Here is a 16,613-nt window from a genome sequence, read left to right on the forward strand (position 1 = left end):
TAATTCCTTGTCATCCAGTCCCCGTTGGCTCTTCTCAACCTTTAACTCTCTGCTTCGTCCACCACCCCCTCTACCCACTACCCACTAACTCACTCACTGCCCAAGAGATTGCCAATCACTTCAAAGACAAGATCGATGCAATTCGTGAGGACATCTCCACTGTGCATACGTCTTCCCCACCCATCATACCTTGCCCAGCAGCACATTCAACACTCTCCTCTTTTGAATTGGCTACTACGGAAGAGGTTACAAAAATTTTCTCGGATGCCCACCTAACCAATTGTCCCTTGGATCCTGTTCCCTCACAACTTCTACGGTCACCCTCTTCTTCTATCCTATGCTCCCTCACCCACATCTTCAATCTCTCCCTTTCTAGTGGCATTTTCCCCTCCCCTCTAAAACATGCACAGATCACTCCCATTCTTAAAAAGCCCTCACTGGACCCTACCGACCTGAACAACTTAAGACCCATCTCATTACTCCCATTCACCTCTAAACTTCTAGAACGCTTAGTCTACAACCGTCTTAGCTCCTACCTCAATGAAAATAACCTTCTTGACCCCTTACAGTCTGGCTTTCGCTCGCAGCACTCCACGGAAACTACCTTACTAAAACTCACTAACGATTTACTAACTGCTAAAACCAACAGCCAGTACTCCATACTCCTACTACTTGACCTCTCTGCGGCCTTTGATACTGTTGACCACCCGCTCCTTCTCAATAAACTACATTCCCTTGGCCTCCGAGATTCTGCTCTATCCTGGTTCTCTGGCTATTTATCACAGCGCTCCTTCAGTGTCAACTACAACTCTGTCTCCTCCTCCTCTCCATTGCCCCTTTCTGTGGGGGTCCCCCAAGGCTCGGTTCTTGGACCCATTCTCTCAAATCTATCTGTCTACTCCTCACCTCACTCCTTCAGTATGCTTTCGCATTACTAACTTACTAACTGACATATCAGCATGGATGTCGCACCACTTCCTTAAACTAAATCTCTCTAAAACTGAGCTATTAATATTCCCCCCTGGCCGTGCCCCCCTCCATGACTTTTCCATCAAAATCAACAATGCAACCATCAGTCCCTCCCCTCACGCCAGGGTACTAGGTGTAATCCTAGACTCTGACTTGTCATTTCAGCCTCAAATCCAATCGCTGTCAAAAGTTTGTAGAATTCACCTCCGTAACATCTCTAAAATTCGCCCTTTTTTAACAAATGAAACCACCAAGCTCCTCATTCACTCCCTTGTTATCTCTCGCCTTGACTATTGCAACTCCCTTCTCATTGGCCTACCGCTCCATAGGCTATCCCCTCTTCAGTCTATCATGAATGCTGCTGCCAGACTTATCCACCTTACCAACCGCTCAGTGTCTGCCAACCCTCTACTTCAATCCCTACACTGGCTCCCAATCACCCAGCGAATTAAATTCAAAATTCTAACCACAACATACAAAGCCATTCACAACTCTGCCCCAAGCTACATCACTAATCTTGTCTCCAAATATCGCCCAAATCGACCCCTCCGCTCTTCTCAAGACCTCCTGCTTTCAAGCTCTCTCATCTCTTCCTCCCATGCTCGTCTCCAGGATTTCTCCAGAGCCTCTCCCATCCTCTGGAACTCGCTACCTCCATCTATCCGGCTATCCCCTACTCTTGCTACCTTCAGGCAATCCCTGAAAACTCATCTCTTCAGGAAAGCCTATCATGTCTCCAACTAATCTCCTACCACTTCCACCAGCTCATTCCCCACAGTTACAACCTTTTGTACCACTTGCCCCACCCTATTAGATTGTAAGCTCTTCTGAGCAGGGCCCTCTTAATCCTATTGTATTGTATTGTATTATAACTGTATTGTCTCCCTTTTATATTGTAAAGCGCTGCGTAAACTGTTGGCGCTATATAAATCCTGAATAATAATAATAATAATAATTACTATATAGCATCCCAACTGTCCCAACTTTATCACTTGGATAAGACAGACAGAGAGAGATTCCTCCAGCTAATATGTCCTAAGTAGGCTAGACATACCAAAGACTCAATCTATGCGATAGCGATAGGCTCTAGCAATACAGGACCAGGAAGCGATAGGAAAACTCTATTGTACCACTACAGACGCATATTGGACTTAGCCTCATCCAAATTAGGGATACCTCAATACAATGATTATACTACACTGTGGCATAATAAAAATCTGTTGGAATTCCTGCAACTGCCTGATGCGGACCTTTGGTCCACTCATGGCATCCTCTATCTACATCAACTAACTGCAAATGGAACCCTCAAAACCTTCACTGTGCTTAAAGAATTCACACTCCCTAACCACATGCTCTTTAGATTTCTGCAAGTAAGACATGCGCCCAAACTCAATTTCCAGCATCCAACCCTCAGCCTACTCTTAATGTTATCATGGCAATAGTCAAGAATACAGTTCCCCAAAAACTAACATCGGCCTTTTACAATATGCTTTCCACCCCTCTTTCCACCAAATTAGCATACGGCCTTAAGCCCCGTTGGGAGAGAGCGATAGGCCCGCTAGAGGATGAGGAATGGGAGGAGGCCATGGAATCCTGCAAGGCTGCCTCACCTAAACTCTCCGATAGACTAACCCAAATTTACATAATCCATCAGGCATATCTCACCCCCCTCAGGGTTGCTAGGTATAAAAATACCCAATCTACCCTATGCCAAATATGTGGGAAAGAGATAGGCACGTTTATTCACCTATTATGGTCATGCCCCAAAATACAGGGTCTTTGGACACAAGTTGTAACCTTTCTACGTCACCTTTCGACACCATGGGCTCTCCTATCACATTGGACCCAAAACAATGCCTCCTTGGGCTGCTCCCTGATACTATTGATAAATAAAGAGATGTTCCTACACGAGATGCTGTTCTCAGCATGGAAAGTGATAGCTAAGAACTGGATGAGACCCCTGCCCCCTAAATTTGTGGAGTGGAAGGTGGAAGTAAACAACACCCTACCGTACAAAAAATTTATACATGTCAACAGAGGGTGCCCTGCCAAATACAATAAAATCTGGGACCGCTGGCTGTAGGACTCCGACACCTGTTCATAACATAACTTGTGTTTCTCTCACCATGTAAATATCTCACTGTAGGCCTCTCACCTCACGGTTATTGTGGGCAAGACCCACTGTCACCTCCTGGAGCAATCTTCTCATGTGATCACAACACTTTAAATATGTAATTTATGACTATGCACTTGTATGATATGTTTTATACCCGGGATGTATGTCATACCACGTATGCACTTTTGACTAAATAAAACTTTGTTTAATTTACAAAAAAAAAAAAAAAAAAAGTTTTAGATTGCTTTTAATACATAACTGGGTACAATGAAGGTATTTTTTTATCTATGCTGCCTAATCATTCAGCACTATTATTCCTTACCTGATCTTTGTCACCAGCAAAGCAGCAGCTTTTCATTGTACAAGAGTTGAAGTAACCCTGGTTGTCAAACTGGAATACGGGCAGTCGTGAGTGAATGTCATACAAGACAGGAGGCAATCGGCGGCGCAGAGCGAGCAGCTGTGTGCCATTGCTGTTGAATCTCACGCTCATTGCACTCTGCAGGGAGAGATTTCCACCATAGCGTAGCAGGGAGCTGAAATAGAGAATATAATGTAGACATTAAATCGTCTGTATTCATAAATATAATTTTCATAACCAAATCCCTATAATTAGCAAACCCCATGGTTTTATTATTACTGTGCCCACACAGTTCCAACACAATCGAGATCAATGTCCGAGGCTGGGTTTTCCATATGTAACAGAAGAAAAAAAAAGAATTTTGAAAATACTACTGTGCACCAGTTTGTGTGTAAATGGCCTATATCAGTAAATCAAGTAAATTGAGTATTTAAAAATTAATAATAATCTATAATCATAAACACTAATAAGAAAAGGTTTGCAAGTCCCATTCATAGAGAATCTGCCACTCTGCCATTTAACAGATCTATGGACACACCCATATACTTGTAGTACCACAGCAGCTGCAGAGCCTTAGGTTACCCATTGCTGATATAAAGGATGATGACAGAGGTATGAATGTGCTAAGAATGATGTCCATTATGACATCCATCAGCTAAACCGTATGCATCTTCAGGACTAGTTGCCCTAGGTCATCATCACTGTTTATCATCCTCTATTCTTGGATGTCCTAACTTGTACTGTTCCACCTCTGCCTAAAGGACACTAAACTCTCACCGGAAACTAGTCAGCACCCTGCCTCATACACTCACAAAATCTTGACTCAATGCTATTTTACATCTTCACCCGTGAATCTATTTAAAACATGAAGTGACTTGCATTTCACAATCTTGTAGTATTAATTATCCCTTCCAATTTAGGTCAGATCATCTACCAGTTCTAGCTGCTGTCCAGAACATTGGTTGCAACCTGCAAAGAGCCTCTAGCTGGGTTAAATAAGCAAAGTTTAACATCTCACTTATCTTCTTTAGCTGGCCATACACTAGAAGAACTTTGTTTTAAAACTTTTAAAGGAGAGTTCGATTTTCAAATTGTTAGTGGGGTTAAATTGACGTTTGTTTTCGACAGCAGGTCCAGGATGGAAAGTTTTCTCAAATTAATTTCTAACAGTGGATGGGGGTTTGGGTTCACGAAATTACATTCATTTCAAAATCACATGTTAAAGCAAACCTAATTTTGAAGTACTTTTAAGTGACATCCATCAGTCATCATATGTACTGATGAGAAATGTTTATTCAAAAACCTTTTAGTGTTTGGCCAGATTTAGGCGGCCTTCACACCTTTATGCACACTTCAGATGGTGCATTGCAGTTCCCAATATTTAGAATAGCTGTTGAACACATTATATTACATCAGGCAGAAAAGGCTCCCATGCATTATGGTGCATTGCGTTATGCAGAGACATTTTTTCTTCTGTTGACAGACATTAGCTGCTCATTCCAAATAAATTAATATTCAAATAAATATTGCCTTAGGGCAATACGTGAAATATAGCACATTAACAAGCTTGCAGTAATGCACTGCAATAGAAATGTGAAAGTGTAAAAGGGCCCTTATTTCTCTATCCACAAAGCTGTAGCCTGCCAAGTTAGTAAAATTGTACAAATCTCTTTAGATTTACTGAGAGCAATGTATTGTGAGGGTTTACTTACACAATCATTTTATATTCCATCAAGTATTCTCTTGAATCATACAGTTATTGGGAAATCTGAAGGCGATTGTACAGTATACATTTTATAAATTATAATAGGACCAAACAAGCAGATATCCAGACCAAAAATGACAGCTCTTATAGTCAGATTGTGTACTCTTATGCCCGAAAAGTACGTTATATATCATTAAGCTAGGGATGAGCCGAACAGCCCCCGGTTCGGTTCGCAGCAGAACATGCGAACAGGCAAAAAATTTGTTCGAACACGTGAACACCGTTAAAGTCTATGGGACACGAACATGAATAATCAAAAGTGCTCATTTTAAAGGCTTATAGGCAAGTTATTGTCATAAAGAGTGTTTGGGGACCTGGGTCCTGCCCCAGGGGACATGTATGAATGCAAAAAAACTTTTAAAAACGGCCGTTTTTTCGAGAGCAGTGATTTTAATAATGCTTAAAGTGAAACAATAAAAGTGAAATATTCTTTTTAATTTCGTACCTGGGGGGTGACTATAGTATGCCTGTAAAGTGGTGCATGTTTCCCGTGTTTAGAACAGTCCGAGAGCAAAATGACATTTCTAAAGGAAAAAAAGTAATTTAAAACTACTCGCGGCTATAATTGTCGGTCCCGGCAATACAGATAAAAGAAGTCATTGAAAAAAACGGCATGGGATCCCCCAGTCCATTACCAGTACACCTTTGGGTCGGGTATGAATATTAAGGGGAACCCCGAACCAAAATTAAAAAAAAAAAAATTGCATGGGGGTCCCCCCCAAATTCCATACCAGGCCCTTCAGGTCTGGTATGGATATTAAGGGAAACCCAGCGCCAAAATTAAAAAAAAAAAAATTAAAAAAATGGCGTGGGGTCCCCCTTAAAATCCATACCAGACCTGAAGGGTCTTTACTTAACCGGGTGGCCCCGCCCCCTCTGAAACCCCAGGAAATCCATAGGGCTGTCCCCGTGCGTCAGAGGGGGGTGGGGTCACCCGGGGACGTCACGGTGTGGCCCTGCCCTCAGTTATAAAAGAGATGTCAAAGCGAAGATGCGTCATGTAGCGGGAGCCTCCCATGGAGGCGGGTCGGTCAAGTTTTTTCTTTTTTTTTTCTTTTTCAGTCCTTTTGGCGGCGCAAGAGAAGAAGATGACTTCATGGGACATTTTTATTTTTTTATTTTTTAAAAAAAAGGACTTGTCCCAAGCCGTGTCTTGTCATTTTTACATTTTATTTGTGAAATGGAAGGGTTACATTTGTACCCAGTTACCATTTTACACAGGGGGGGGGGCCGGGATCTGGGGGTCCCCTTGTTAAAGGGGGCTTCCAGATTCCGATAAGCCCCCTGCCCGCAGACCAAGGGTTGTCGGGGTGAGGCCCTTGTCCCCATCAACATGGGGACAAGGTGCTTTTGGGGGCTACCCCAAAGCATCCTCCCCATGTTGAGGGCATGTGGCCTGGTACGGTTCAGGAGGGGGCACTCTCTCATCCCCCCTCTTTTCCTGTGGCCTGCCAGGTTGCGTGCTTGGATAAGGGTCTTGTATGGATTTTTGGGGGGACCCCCACGCCATTTTTTTTTTAAATTTTGGCACGGGGTCCCCCTTAAAATCCATACCAGACCCTTCAGATCTGGTATGGATTTTGAGGGGGACCCCCACGTCATTTTTTTTAAAATTTTGGCACGGGGTTCCCCTTAATATCCATACCAGACCTGAAGGGCCTGGTATGGAATTTGGGGGGACCCCCACGCAATTTTTTATTTTGGTTTGGGGTTCTCCTTAATATTCATACCAGACCCAAAGGGACTGGTAATGGACTGGAAATTTCATTTTGCTCTCAGACTGTTCTAAACACGGGAAACATGCGCCAATTTACAGGCATAGACACCCCCCAGGTACGAAATTTAAAGGAACATTTCTCTGTTTTTGTTTCAATTTAAGCATTATTAAAATCACTGCTCCCGAAAAAAACGCCATTTTTAAAACTTTTTTTGCACTGACACATGACCCTGGGGCAGGACCCAGGTCCCCAAACACTTATGACAATACCATGCATAGAAGCCTTTAAAATTAGCACTTTTGATTTCTCCTATAGACTTTTATCAGCGGCTTTTGAATTTGCCGCAAACACCCCAAATTGTTTGCGATTCGGCCGAACAGGCGAACACCCGATGTTCGAGTTGAACTTACATTCGACTTGAACATCGGGCTCATCCCTACATGAAGCTGTACTAGCTACTTAGTGCTGATGCTTTGAATTGTTTAGTTTGTGTAGCATGCTATTCAGGCTGTAATTTCGTACTTATTGTTAAAAGCAACAAAAAAGAGATAAAAAAAAAAAAAAAAATGAATGCAGTCTTAACAGGCTCATTTGGTTTGAGGTGACTTGTGATGTCACTTCCTACGATGAAGGCCAACTTCTCTTCAGTAAATACCAGGCAGCCAGATCAGCATTTCTTCCTGTACTCTCTGCATAGGGATGAGGTTTAAAAAAAATGGAGGCACAGCACTACACTGCCATCAGTTAACAGGACTGCCATTTCCCAACCTCTTGAACCCACAGCAGAATTTCATTGGCTGTCGAGCTGGAACAAAAATTGATAACAACCTTACTGAAACTGCTTTAATATTGCCCACAGGCGTGAGAAGATTGCAAATGCATTTGATTCTGGTCAGAGTAGATACCATAACGATTATGGGCTCTGTGTGTTTTGTGCCTACACCGTGTGACTGAAGAATTGATAATCTGGGATGGTGTCAATCACTACTATCCCCTGGATTAAGGCCAGCTCCCAGGAGTGTCTGGTCAAAGCATATACTTGCTGCTAACCACCTCATATGGCTGGTACTTTTATGTTTTCTAAGCAAATAAGGGAAAGTAAGGACATTATACAGACCACGATACTCCACCAACATCTACTGTAAGTAAATGAACAGGATGCTGGCACTAGTAGACAAGTCAGCACAAGCCTCATCTCATACACTAATCTTCAGATTAGAGAAACAATTAAAGACTGGTTACATTTTTTGTGTCCTGAGGAAGAAATGTATAAAAAACAAAAACAAAAAACCTGTGTTTATAGCTCATGCTTGTCAGTATCGTGATCGTAATTACTACACACTAATCCAAAATGATTTAAAGAGTTAGCCTCCTGTGCATTACATTTGGAAATCTGCAACCACTCCGAAATACAGAACATTTTTCACAGTAACACAGAACACATCCCTTTGATAATTAGCATACAAAATAGCTTTTGGCACATGCTGGTTTTTAATTTATGTATAAACTACTGGGAAATGTTTATTATACTGTATATGAAAAATTATATTTACAACACAATATGCCCCAGAAAAGGTAAAATGCAGACAAAACAGAAAGTTAATATGTGTTTTGTAATTAAAAAAACTGACAAAAGTTATCACTGTAAACGGCAGTTCATCCAGCGTGTCTAAACTTTCTGGAATTTTACATGTGTATGAGTATCAATGTAAGCATTTTTCTTATGAACATCTAAGCTCAGTAAGTTTTGATAATCACCAGTCTGCAATGTGGGGACTTCCATGACCTGTTTGTTTTGCAGCCATAAATATATACTGAATTGGATCATTTTTTGTGGGCAGGGAATCTTATTGCAGATATTTTCTTTTCTGTAAGACAGTGTATTTGTAGATTGCGTGCATATATTCGGGGTGACATTTCAGCAGTGACATACCCAGGCCACTTGTTTTTTATGTAAATTTTTCTTGTTATCAACAATAGAGCATTACCCAGGCCATTTTTAAGGTGCCACAAGTCTCTGTGGCGTTGCATTTCCCAACATATTGGGTAAATGAGGATTTATAACATTGAAAGCTAAACTCCAGGCAACTATAAAAAAACAAATAAAAAACCCATATTAATCTAGTTATTATTCACTAAACAAACACATAATGGAGGCTATTTAAAAAAAGGAATATCAGACAGGGCTATCCACAGGAAACGATACCGTTTCTGCATTTTACAAATGCAGAGTTGATAGAACATTTTGTAGACAAATGTGCCCATGTATAAGTGGTAAGGTCGTAGCAACGCTAAACTACTGCTTTATAGATAGGTCCCTAAATATATTTTACATTTATATAATACACAATTCTGTATTGATGGCCTCCTGTACAGCAGCACTTTTTTTTTTTTTAAAAAAGGGTAAGTTTTATTAAGTTTTGGCATACTACAAGCAAGAACACACGTGTTCCATAAACAGTATCAGTTAGGATATTTAATAAGATAGCAAGACCAGTACCAAAACATGTTCAAAACACGAGAAAGGTGGGCAACTGGCCTGAAGTTTGATCAATTTCATCATCATTTACGCAGCCATGTACGCACATCCTGTCAAAATTGCAATGTTACAAAAAAAGCCATTGCCTATTGATACTGTTTAGCAATGTGGTCTCTCTTTTGGCATCCAAGATAAATCATCACAATTATACGATAAACACACAAGCCTGCACCCAATAGGATGTGGATAAATGCAAGGACCTATATAGATGTGGATGGTAATTTCACCCAACCTAACTGTATTTTGTCAATTTTTTTATGGGCATCCCCTGGCCATACATGTCAACAAAGAAACTCATTAATTAGTTCACATGTGTCAAACACAAGGCCCGCGGGCCAAATCCGGACGGCTAGGCCATTTCATGTGGCCCTTTCGCCCTTCCTGCAGCTGCGTCACCCCCCCTCGTCTCCGCCCCCACCTTGTCTCAGCAGTTGGCAGCAGAGAAGCAGAACTCCTCCTACAGATCCTGCAACTCTGTGCAACCGCAGCACCCCTGGTCTCTGCATTCAGCTGACTCCAGCCCTCCTCTGGTCTTTCTCCAGACACTTTCTGCAGGTTGCACATTAGATCAGAGCACACTTATTTGGTTTGCCATTGTTATGCCTGTCTCAACTAGGACCAAAAAGTTAAACAAGTTAATGTAACAGTAATATTTGTCTGATGATTTCTGTTACCAAAACTAATTTTTCAATAAATTGTACAATACACTGTGTGCACAATTATTAGACAAGTTGTATTTTTGAGGATTCATTTCATTATTGAACTACTACAGTGCTCTTGGTCAATCCAAAATGTTAATAAACCTCAAACCTGAATATTTAAGAAAGTAATAGTGAGATTTTGGCTTCCTTAGGAGAATATCTATGTGTGCACAATTATTGGGCAACTATTTGTGTGCAGATTTATTATGCAACTAAATGAAAAAGGAAAACGATACCATCTCACTTGAATTTTCATTTGTTAGGCCCCTTTCACACAGGGCGGATCCACTGTACGGACTCAGCTAGCTCAGGGTGGGATCGATTCGTTGATCCCTGCTGAGCAGGCGGATGACAGGTCCATCTCCACTCACTGTGCAGATACAGACCTGTCAGAGCCCCGCTGTTTTCTATGGGGAGATCGGATGAAAACAGACACCCTGTCTGTTTTCATCCAATCCGATCCGCTGGATGAATGGCGAACATATCGTCATCCATCTGTTTTGAGCGGATCTTGTCGGATGGGATGTCAGCGAACAGATCTCCACTGACATCTGCCTGCCCATAGAAGTTAATCGGTGGCCCGCTCGGATCCGCCTGAAAAAAGGACAGGCGGATCCGATCATGTGAAAGGGGCCTAAAAGTGAGAATAATAAACAAACAACTCAAAAATTACAAAATAAAAATTTTTGTTCTTAAATGTCAAAAAACAGTGACCAATATAGCCACCCTTCTTTTCAATAACACTCATAAGCTTTCCATTCATGGAGTCTATCAGTTTCTTGATGATCAACTTTTTGTGCAGCAGCAACCACAGCCTCCTAGACACTGTTCAGAGAGGTGTACCGTTTTCCTTCACCGTAAATCTCCCATTTAGGAAGGGCCCACAAGTTATCAATAAGGTTTAGGTCAGCCAAGTCATTATTCTTTCATCTTTACGGCCTTTACTGGCTGGCCACGCAGTGGAGTACTTTGATGCACGCAATGGAGCATTGTCCTGCACAAATATCATGGTCCTCCTGAAAAATGCAGACTTTTTTCTTTACCACTGCTTGAAAGAAGTGTCTTCTAAAAACTGTCAATAGGTTGGGAGTTGATTTTGAGTCCATCTTCAACCAAAAAAGGTCAAACTAGCTAATCTTTAATAAAACCAGCACATACCAGTACCCCACCTCCACCTTGCTGTCGTCTGAGTCGAAGTGGACCTCTGTGCCCGTTACTGATCCAGCCACAGGCCCATCCAACTGGTCTGTCAAGAGTCACTCTCATCTCATCAGTCCATAAAACCTTTGAAAAATCTGTCTTTAGATATTTCTTGGCCCAGGCTTGACGTTTCAATGTATGTGACTTGTTCAGTGGTGGTCGGGTTTTAGCCTTCCTTATCTTAGCCATGTCTCTGAGCACTGAACACCTTGTACTTCTCGGCACTCCAGGTAGGTTGCAGCTCTGGAATATAAAAGCACTGGAGGATAATGGGTTCCTGGTAGCTTCACGTTTGATTCTCTTTAAATCTTTGGGAGTTAATTTGCGTCTTTTTTTCTGAACACATTTCTTGGGACCCTGTTGACTATTTGCAAAAAAACATTTCATGGTTCTGTGATCACGCCCCAATATCTTAGCAATTTCAAGAGTGCTGCATCCCTCTGAAAGACTTTTTAAAATTTTTGGCTTTTTAGAGTCAGTTGAATTTTTTTTTGGCCCATTTTGCCTGAGGAAAAGAAGCTTCCTAATAATTATGCACACCTTGATATAGGGTGTTGCTCTCCTTAGGCCACACCCTCCCTCATTACACATCACCTGATATGCTTAAATCCAATGAGCATTTAAGTTTATACAGCTTGGAGTTGGACAATATGCATAAAAATTATAATTTGGTCAAAATACTCACTTGCCTAATAATTTGCACACAGCGTAGCTTTACACTTGAATATCTGCTTACCATTATTTTTCCTAGACTTATACTTTCACAGCTAGTTGTTCCTTAAAGAAGTAGGGCCAAAGCTCTTTTGATCCGACTTCTTCTGTGGGTCACAGGAGTGCACTTCGTTCTGCACTCCTGTGACCCATATTCAGCCAACAGCAGGCTAAAGTCCGTTGTTGGCTGGTGTCATTTAAACAGTCCAGGCTCTGGAGAGCTCTCAACTGTAATGTCGGGATCCACCCAGATGCCGAACCGATGCTGCATCCACCTAGGTGAGTATGTGTGTTCGGTTTTTTAAAACCCATAATAATTGAACGCAGAGACAATTATTTACTATGATAAAGAGTAGATACATTTATAAAGTCTTACAGATACAACCGGCCCTTTGAGGGCAACTATAATGCTGATGCGGCCGTGATGAAATGGAGTGTGACACTTCTGAATTAGATAAAACTGAAGTTTTGGTTACTTGGGCTTAATGCTGGTTAACTATGCTCCTCTCGGGGAAACAGAAAACTGTAGGTCACTTGTGAGGTAGTAGTTTTGGTTCTCAGATATGTGCAGAAATGTATGGAATATGTTGAAGTTATTGTGTTGTTGAGATTACCGTGATATAGGAATTGACCTCTGTGGCGGGTGCACATACGATGTGTTTTACAGTGAGATGTAATGCTAGCAACGTAAGATGCTAAATCTTCAATAAAAAAACTTTGTTGGATTTAAAAAAAAAAAAAAAAGTTTTGGAGCCGTTGGACTCTTCCAGTACAATATCAGGTACTTTCTGGCATAGAAGAAAAGGAGACAGAGAAGTGTTTTTTGGTGCTACATTTATTTCTTTCCCAGACCAAGAAATAAATAAATATAGACTGATCATTTCTATGTCAAGGTTGCTAGAATATAGAAGCCATTATAATTAGCAGTAGGACACAAATAACTGAAGCATCTGTCTGATATGAATCTGATCTTGTGATTGTAGACAGTGGGTACAGCTTACTTTGGAGCATGCTGCAATTTATTGTATGTCCCACCAAAGTGTGAAAACACAGACATACTTAGCACTAGATTTTACAAGTTACTCTTCCTTATAAGATCAACTGTTTTAAAGAAGACTTTTGCTAACTAAATGCCTGACTCTCAGAACTGCTACAGCTGTATTCCCAGCCTGAGGCTCAGTGTAAATAGTGTGTCATGTTTGAAGAGCCCTGCTTTCCAATCAAGGCTAGAAATCTTAAGAATGTGACTCCCTGTGAAGTCTGGAAGTGTTCTTGTTAGGACCTGCCAGGGATGTGCTTTGGTTTTGTACAGGACTGTAGACATTAGACAAACCTACTCACAGAACAGACACTCATCACCCTCTACTGGTTACAATGTGGCATTGCGCTCAGCACATCTTTGCTTTTACTATCTTTGCCATTAAATTAATAATCAGAATAGAGAATCTAATTTTGCTAACTCAATAACAATCATGACTGTTTTGTAAAGACCATGTATTTAAATATAGATATTTGGATTTAATTTTAAAAAATGTTTAGAGGTGAAATTAACTTTTAAACAAAGTGTTCAAAGAGGAGTCCATCTTTCCCTGAAGACTAAAGCCTCGTACACACGTTCCGATTTTCGGACAACCGAACCTGTTTTTTTGCGGCATGCTAGTCGAAATTGAAGAGGTTACTCACAATACAACGTCAGAAGTGACGTAATAGGTTGAATAGTTTTGTATGCATTTTTTCGTTTCTGAGCATGTGTAGTCTTGCTCTTCCAATTTTTTTCGTACAAAAACCATACTAATTAAACGAAAATCGAACAATGAGTTCACATCCGACAAAAATGTTATAGTCTGTACATCCAGCTTTTGCTAAAGCGATAAAGCAAAATCGGCTGTTGAAAGCACCGTACTAACGATCCGAAAATCGGCAGACAGCTCGTCGTACGAATTTTTCCATCCAATTTTCTTATCGTGTGTACGGGCCTTTAGGCCCCTTTCACATGTGTTGGATTCCGTTTCGATCAGCAGGGGATCTGTGCGCTGATCCCCTGCTTATTGGAGGGGAGCGGAGTGGGGGCGGATGACACATCCATGTTTGCTCAGTTTCGGCAGAGCGGACACAGACAGAGCTCTATGGAGTAAATGGACTCCACTACCTCTTATCCGCTCTGCCTAAACGGAAGAGGACAGACCCCCTTCTGTTTTTCTTTCAGTGGGCCTGATTAGACTGGAGGTATGCGGGGGTAAACAGACACAAGTCCGTTTACACCTGCCTGTCCATAGGAATGAATGAACCTTCTGATCGGGTCCACCTAAAAAATTGACAAGCGGACCTGATCATCATGCCTGTGAGAAAGGGGCCTTAGTTAATTTTGTCTTTATATATATTTAGGGTTTAACATGAACCATGATCACAGTCTCCAGCCCACCCACCCCACCCCAATGGAATTTGAGGGTTCTTCTCCCCATGCTCCTGTTATTTGAATTCAGTGCAGTTGTGCATGGCTCTGCCCACACTGCCACGTCATTCATTCACAGTAATCTGTTAATGAAAAAGAGTCCCATCTGCCACTATGGTGGAGGAACTTGTAGTTCTCAATAGAGCAAAGTGCGATGATGTTTCCCCACCTGTAATCTGTACTTCCTCCAGCCCCGTTATTGAGAATCTGTACCTCGTTACAGACCTGCAGTTGACAGAATAGTCTGCAGGAGCCAGAGCATTGCATTCACGATCCACTGCGGTTGCAGTGCTTTGCTGACTACATTGCAAAAAACAAATAAATGCACTTTTTTTTTAATCAATATGGGTGCATTAATTTTTTTTCCGCAAAAGTTCGAATTAGCCTTTAAGCAATTGAAGATGTAAAAGTATGCATGAAGCTTTGTTGCATGGAAGTAAATGGCAATTTCACTTAGGTAAAACTTGAACTGTTGGCTTTATATAAAACATCCATTTAAAAGCTAAAACATTTTGCTGTGCAATATACAATTAACAATCCCTGCAATTCAAAGCAGTCTTACAGGATTGAGCCTTGAGCAACCCACACATTTTACTGCAGTCACATATGTAGGAGTGAAACGTTGAAAAATGATTGATATTAACGCAATCAAAAGTTAAGAACTTTTCTCTTTATTAGTATACAAATTAGTTCTCTTAAAAGCTGGCGTGTCATATTAGTGTTATTTGGACCAAGTTTGTCACTCTTGCACACTCAGTGGTTTAAAGTGGACCCTGCAGTAAAATGTTTTAAGGTCTACTTTAAGAGTTTAAATAGAACAAAGACCCAGCTGTAGTTCAGTTAATAAAATCTTTATATTATGAAGTCCTTTCTCTGGGATAAAATGCTGTAAGCTGCAGTTGTTGCTAATGTTGAGGTATAAATTCATGTATCTAAAAACTGTGTGTAGGCCCTCGCCCACCCTCCTACTATTTATTATTGGTATTTATTTATCGCCCACACTTTACACCATGCTGTACATAAAATGTATACAGTATACTGTACATTCACATCAGTCCCTGCCCTAAAGAAGCTTACAATCTAAGGTCCCTAACTCACATTCATACATACACATACTAGGGCCAATTTAGACAGGAGCCAATTAACCTACCAGCATGTCCTTTGAGTGTGGTAGGAAACTGGAGTAATCGGAGGAAACCTACGCAAGCACAGGGAGAACATGCAAATTTCAGGCAGGTAGTGTTGTGGTTGGGATTCAAACCAGTGACCCCAGTGCTACCATTGCTAACTACTACGCCACTGTGCTGTCCCAATATTAAAGTATATGTCAGGGCAAAATAAAAATAAAAAACAAACATACATATACGCAGTACATTTCTACAATACATGCACATTTCCCATATTTTATCCCTTCAGACCCTACAATACATACCATTTTTGTGGATATAGTGGTGGCAGCCCTGCCCAGTTTTCTGGCAGAACTACTCTAACCCTCCTAATCTGTACAAAATAGAGACATATAATTCTCTAAACAACTTAGAGGGCTAATTAGACTCCTTGAGATAACACAAGAAGTGTGCAGATAGCTCTAAAGCCTGATAACACAAGAAGTGTGCAGATAGCTCTAAAGCCTGGTACACATGAGCTGAATATCAGCTGGTATTGGCCGGTTCAACAGGAAGCGGCTGACATTCGGCCCATCTGTACATCAGCCTGGCCAGCTTCTGTCAAATTGGCGTGCTGGAAAACCAGCATCTGATAAGTGCTCACAGCCAATGGCTGGGAGTGCTGCCAAGTGCATCCTGATGGAGGGGCAGTGGCCCTGTGAGCACACAAAAGCTCAGGAAGGTTTAACATCTGTTTATGCACCAGGTGACTGTGTTGTAGTGCACAGGAATGACTACAGGTGCCATAGAAATGAGAACGCTCTCACGTTCATCAGTAGAGAACCCATTTTTTATGGCTGTGCAATACAGATCAATCAGTGTTAACAATGCCTGCCAATATATAGGGCCGGGCAGTGGGGAACAGGTTTATCTTACATCCTAGGTCTGGGTGGAGGCATAATAGACAGGAGGGCA

General features: G+C 41.4%; 1 protein-coding gene across 1 annotated transcript in view; it reads right to left on the reverse strand.

Annotated features, from left to right (window-relative positions):
* DCAF5 (DDB1 and CUL4 associated factor 5) overlaps positions 1-16,613 on the reverse strand; it is an 86,833-nt gene that overhangs the window by 32,613 nt on the left and 37,607 nt on the right. The window contains exon 6 of the mRNA XM_073609737.1: positions 3,408-3,621. Coding sequence (XP_073465838.1) covers positions 3,408-3,621 — 214 coding nt within the window. The remainder of the gene's footprint in view (positions 1-3,407; positions 3,622-16,613) is intronic.

The sequence above is a fragment of the Aquarana catesbeiana genome, linkage group LG13 (assembly GCF_042186555.1).
Source record: "Aquarana catesbeiana isolate 2022-GZ linkage group LG13, ASM4218655v1, whole genome shotgun sequence".
Taxonomy (NCBI): domain Eukaryota; kingdom Metazoa; phylum Chordata; class Amphibia; order Anura; family Ranidae; genus Aquarana; species Aquarana catesbeiana.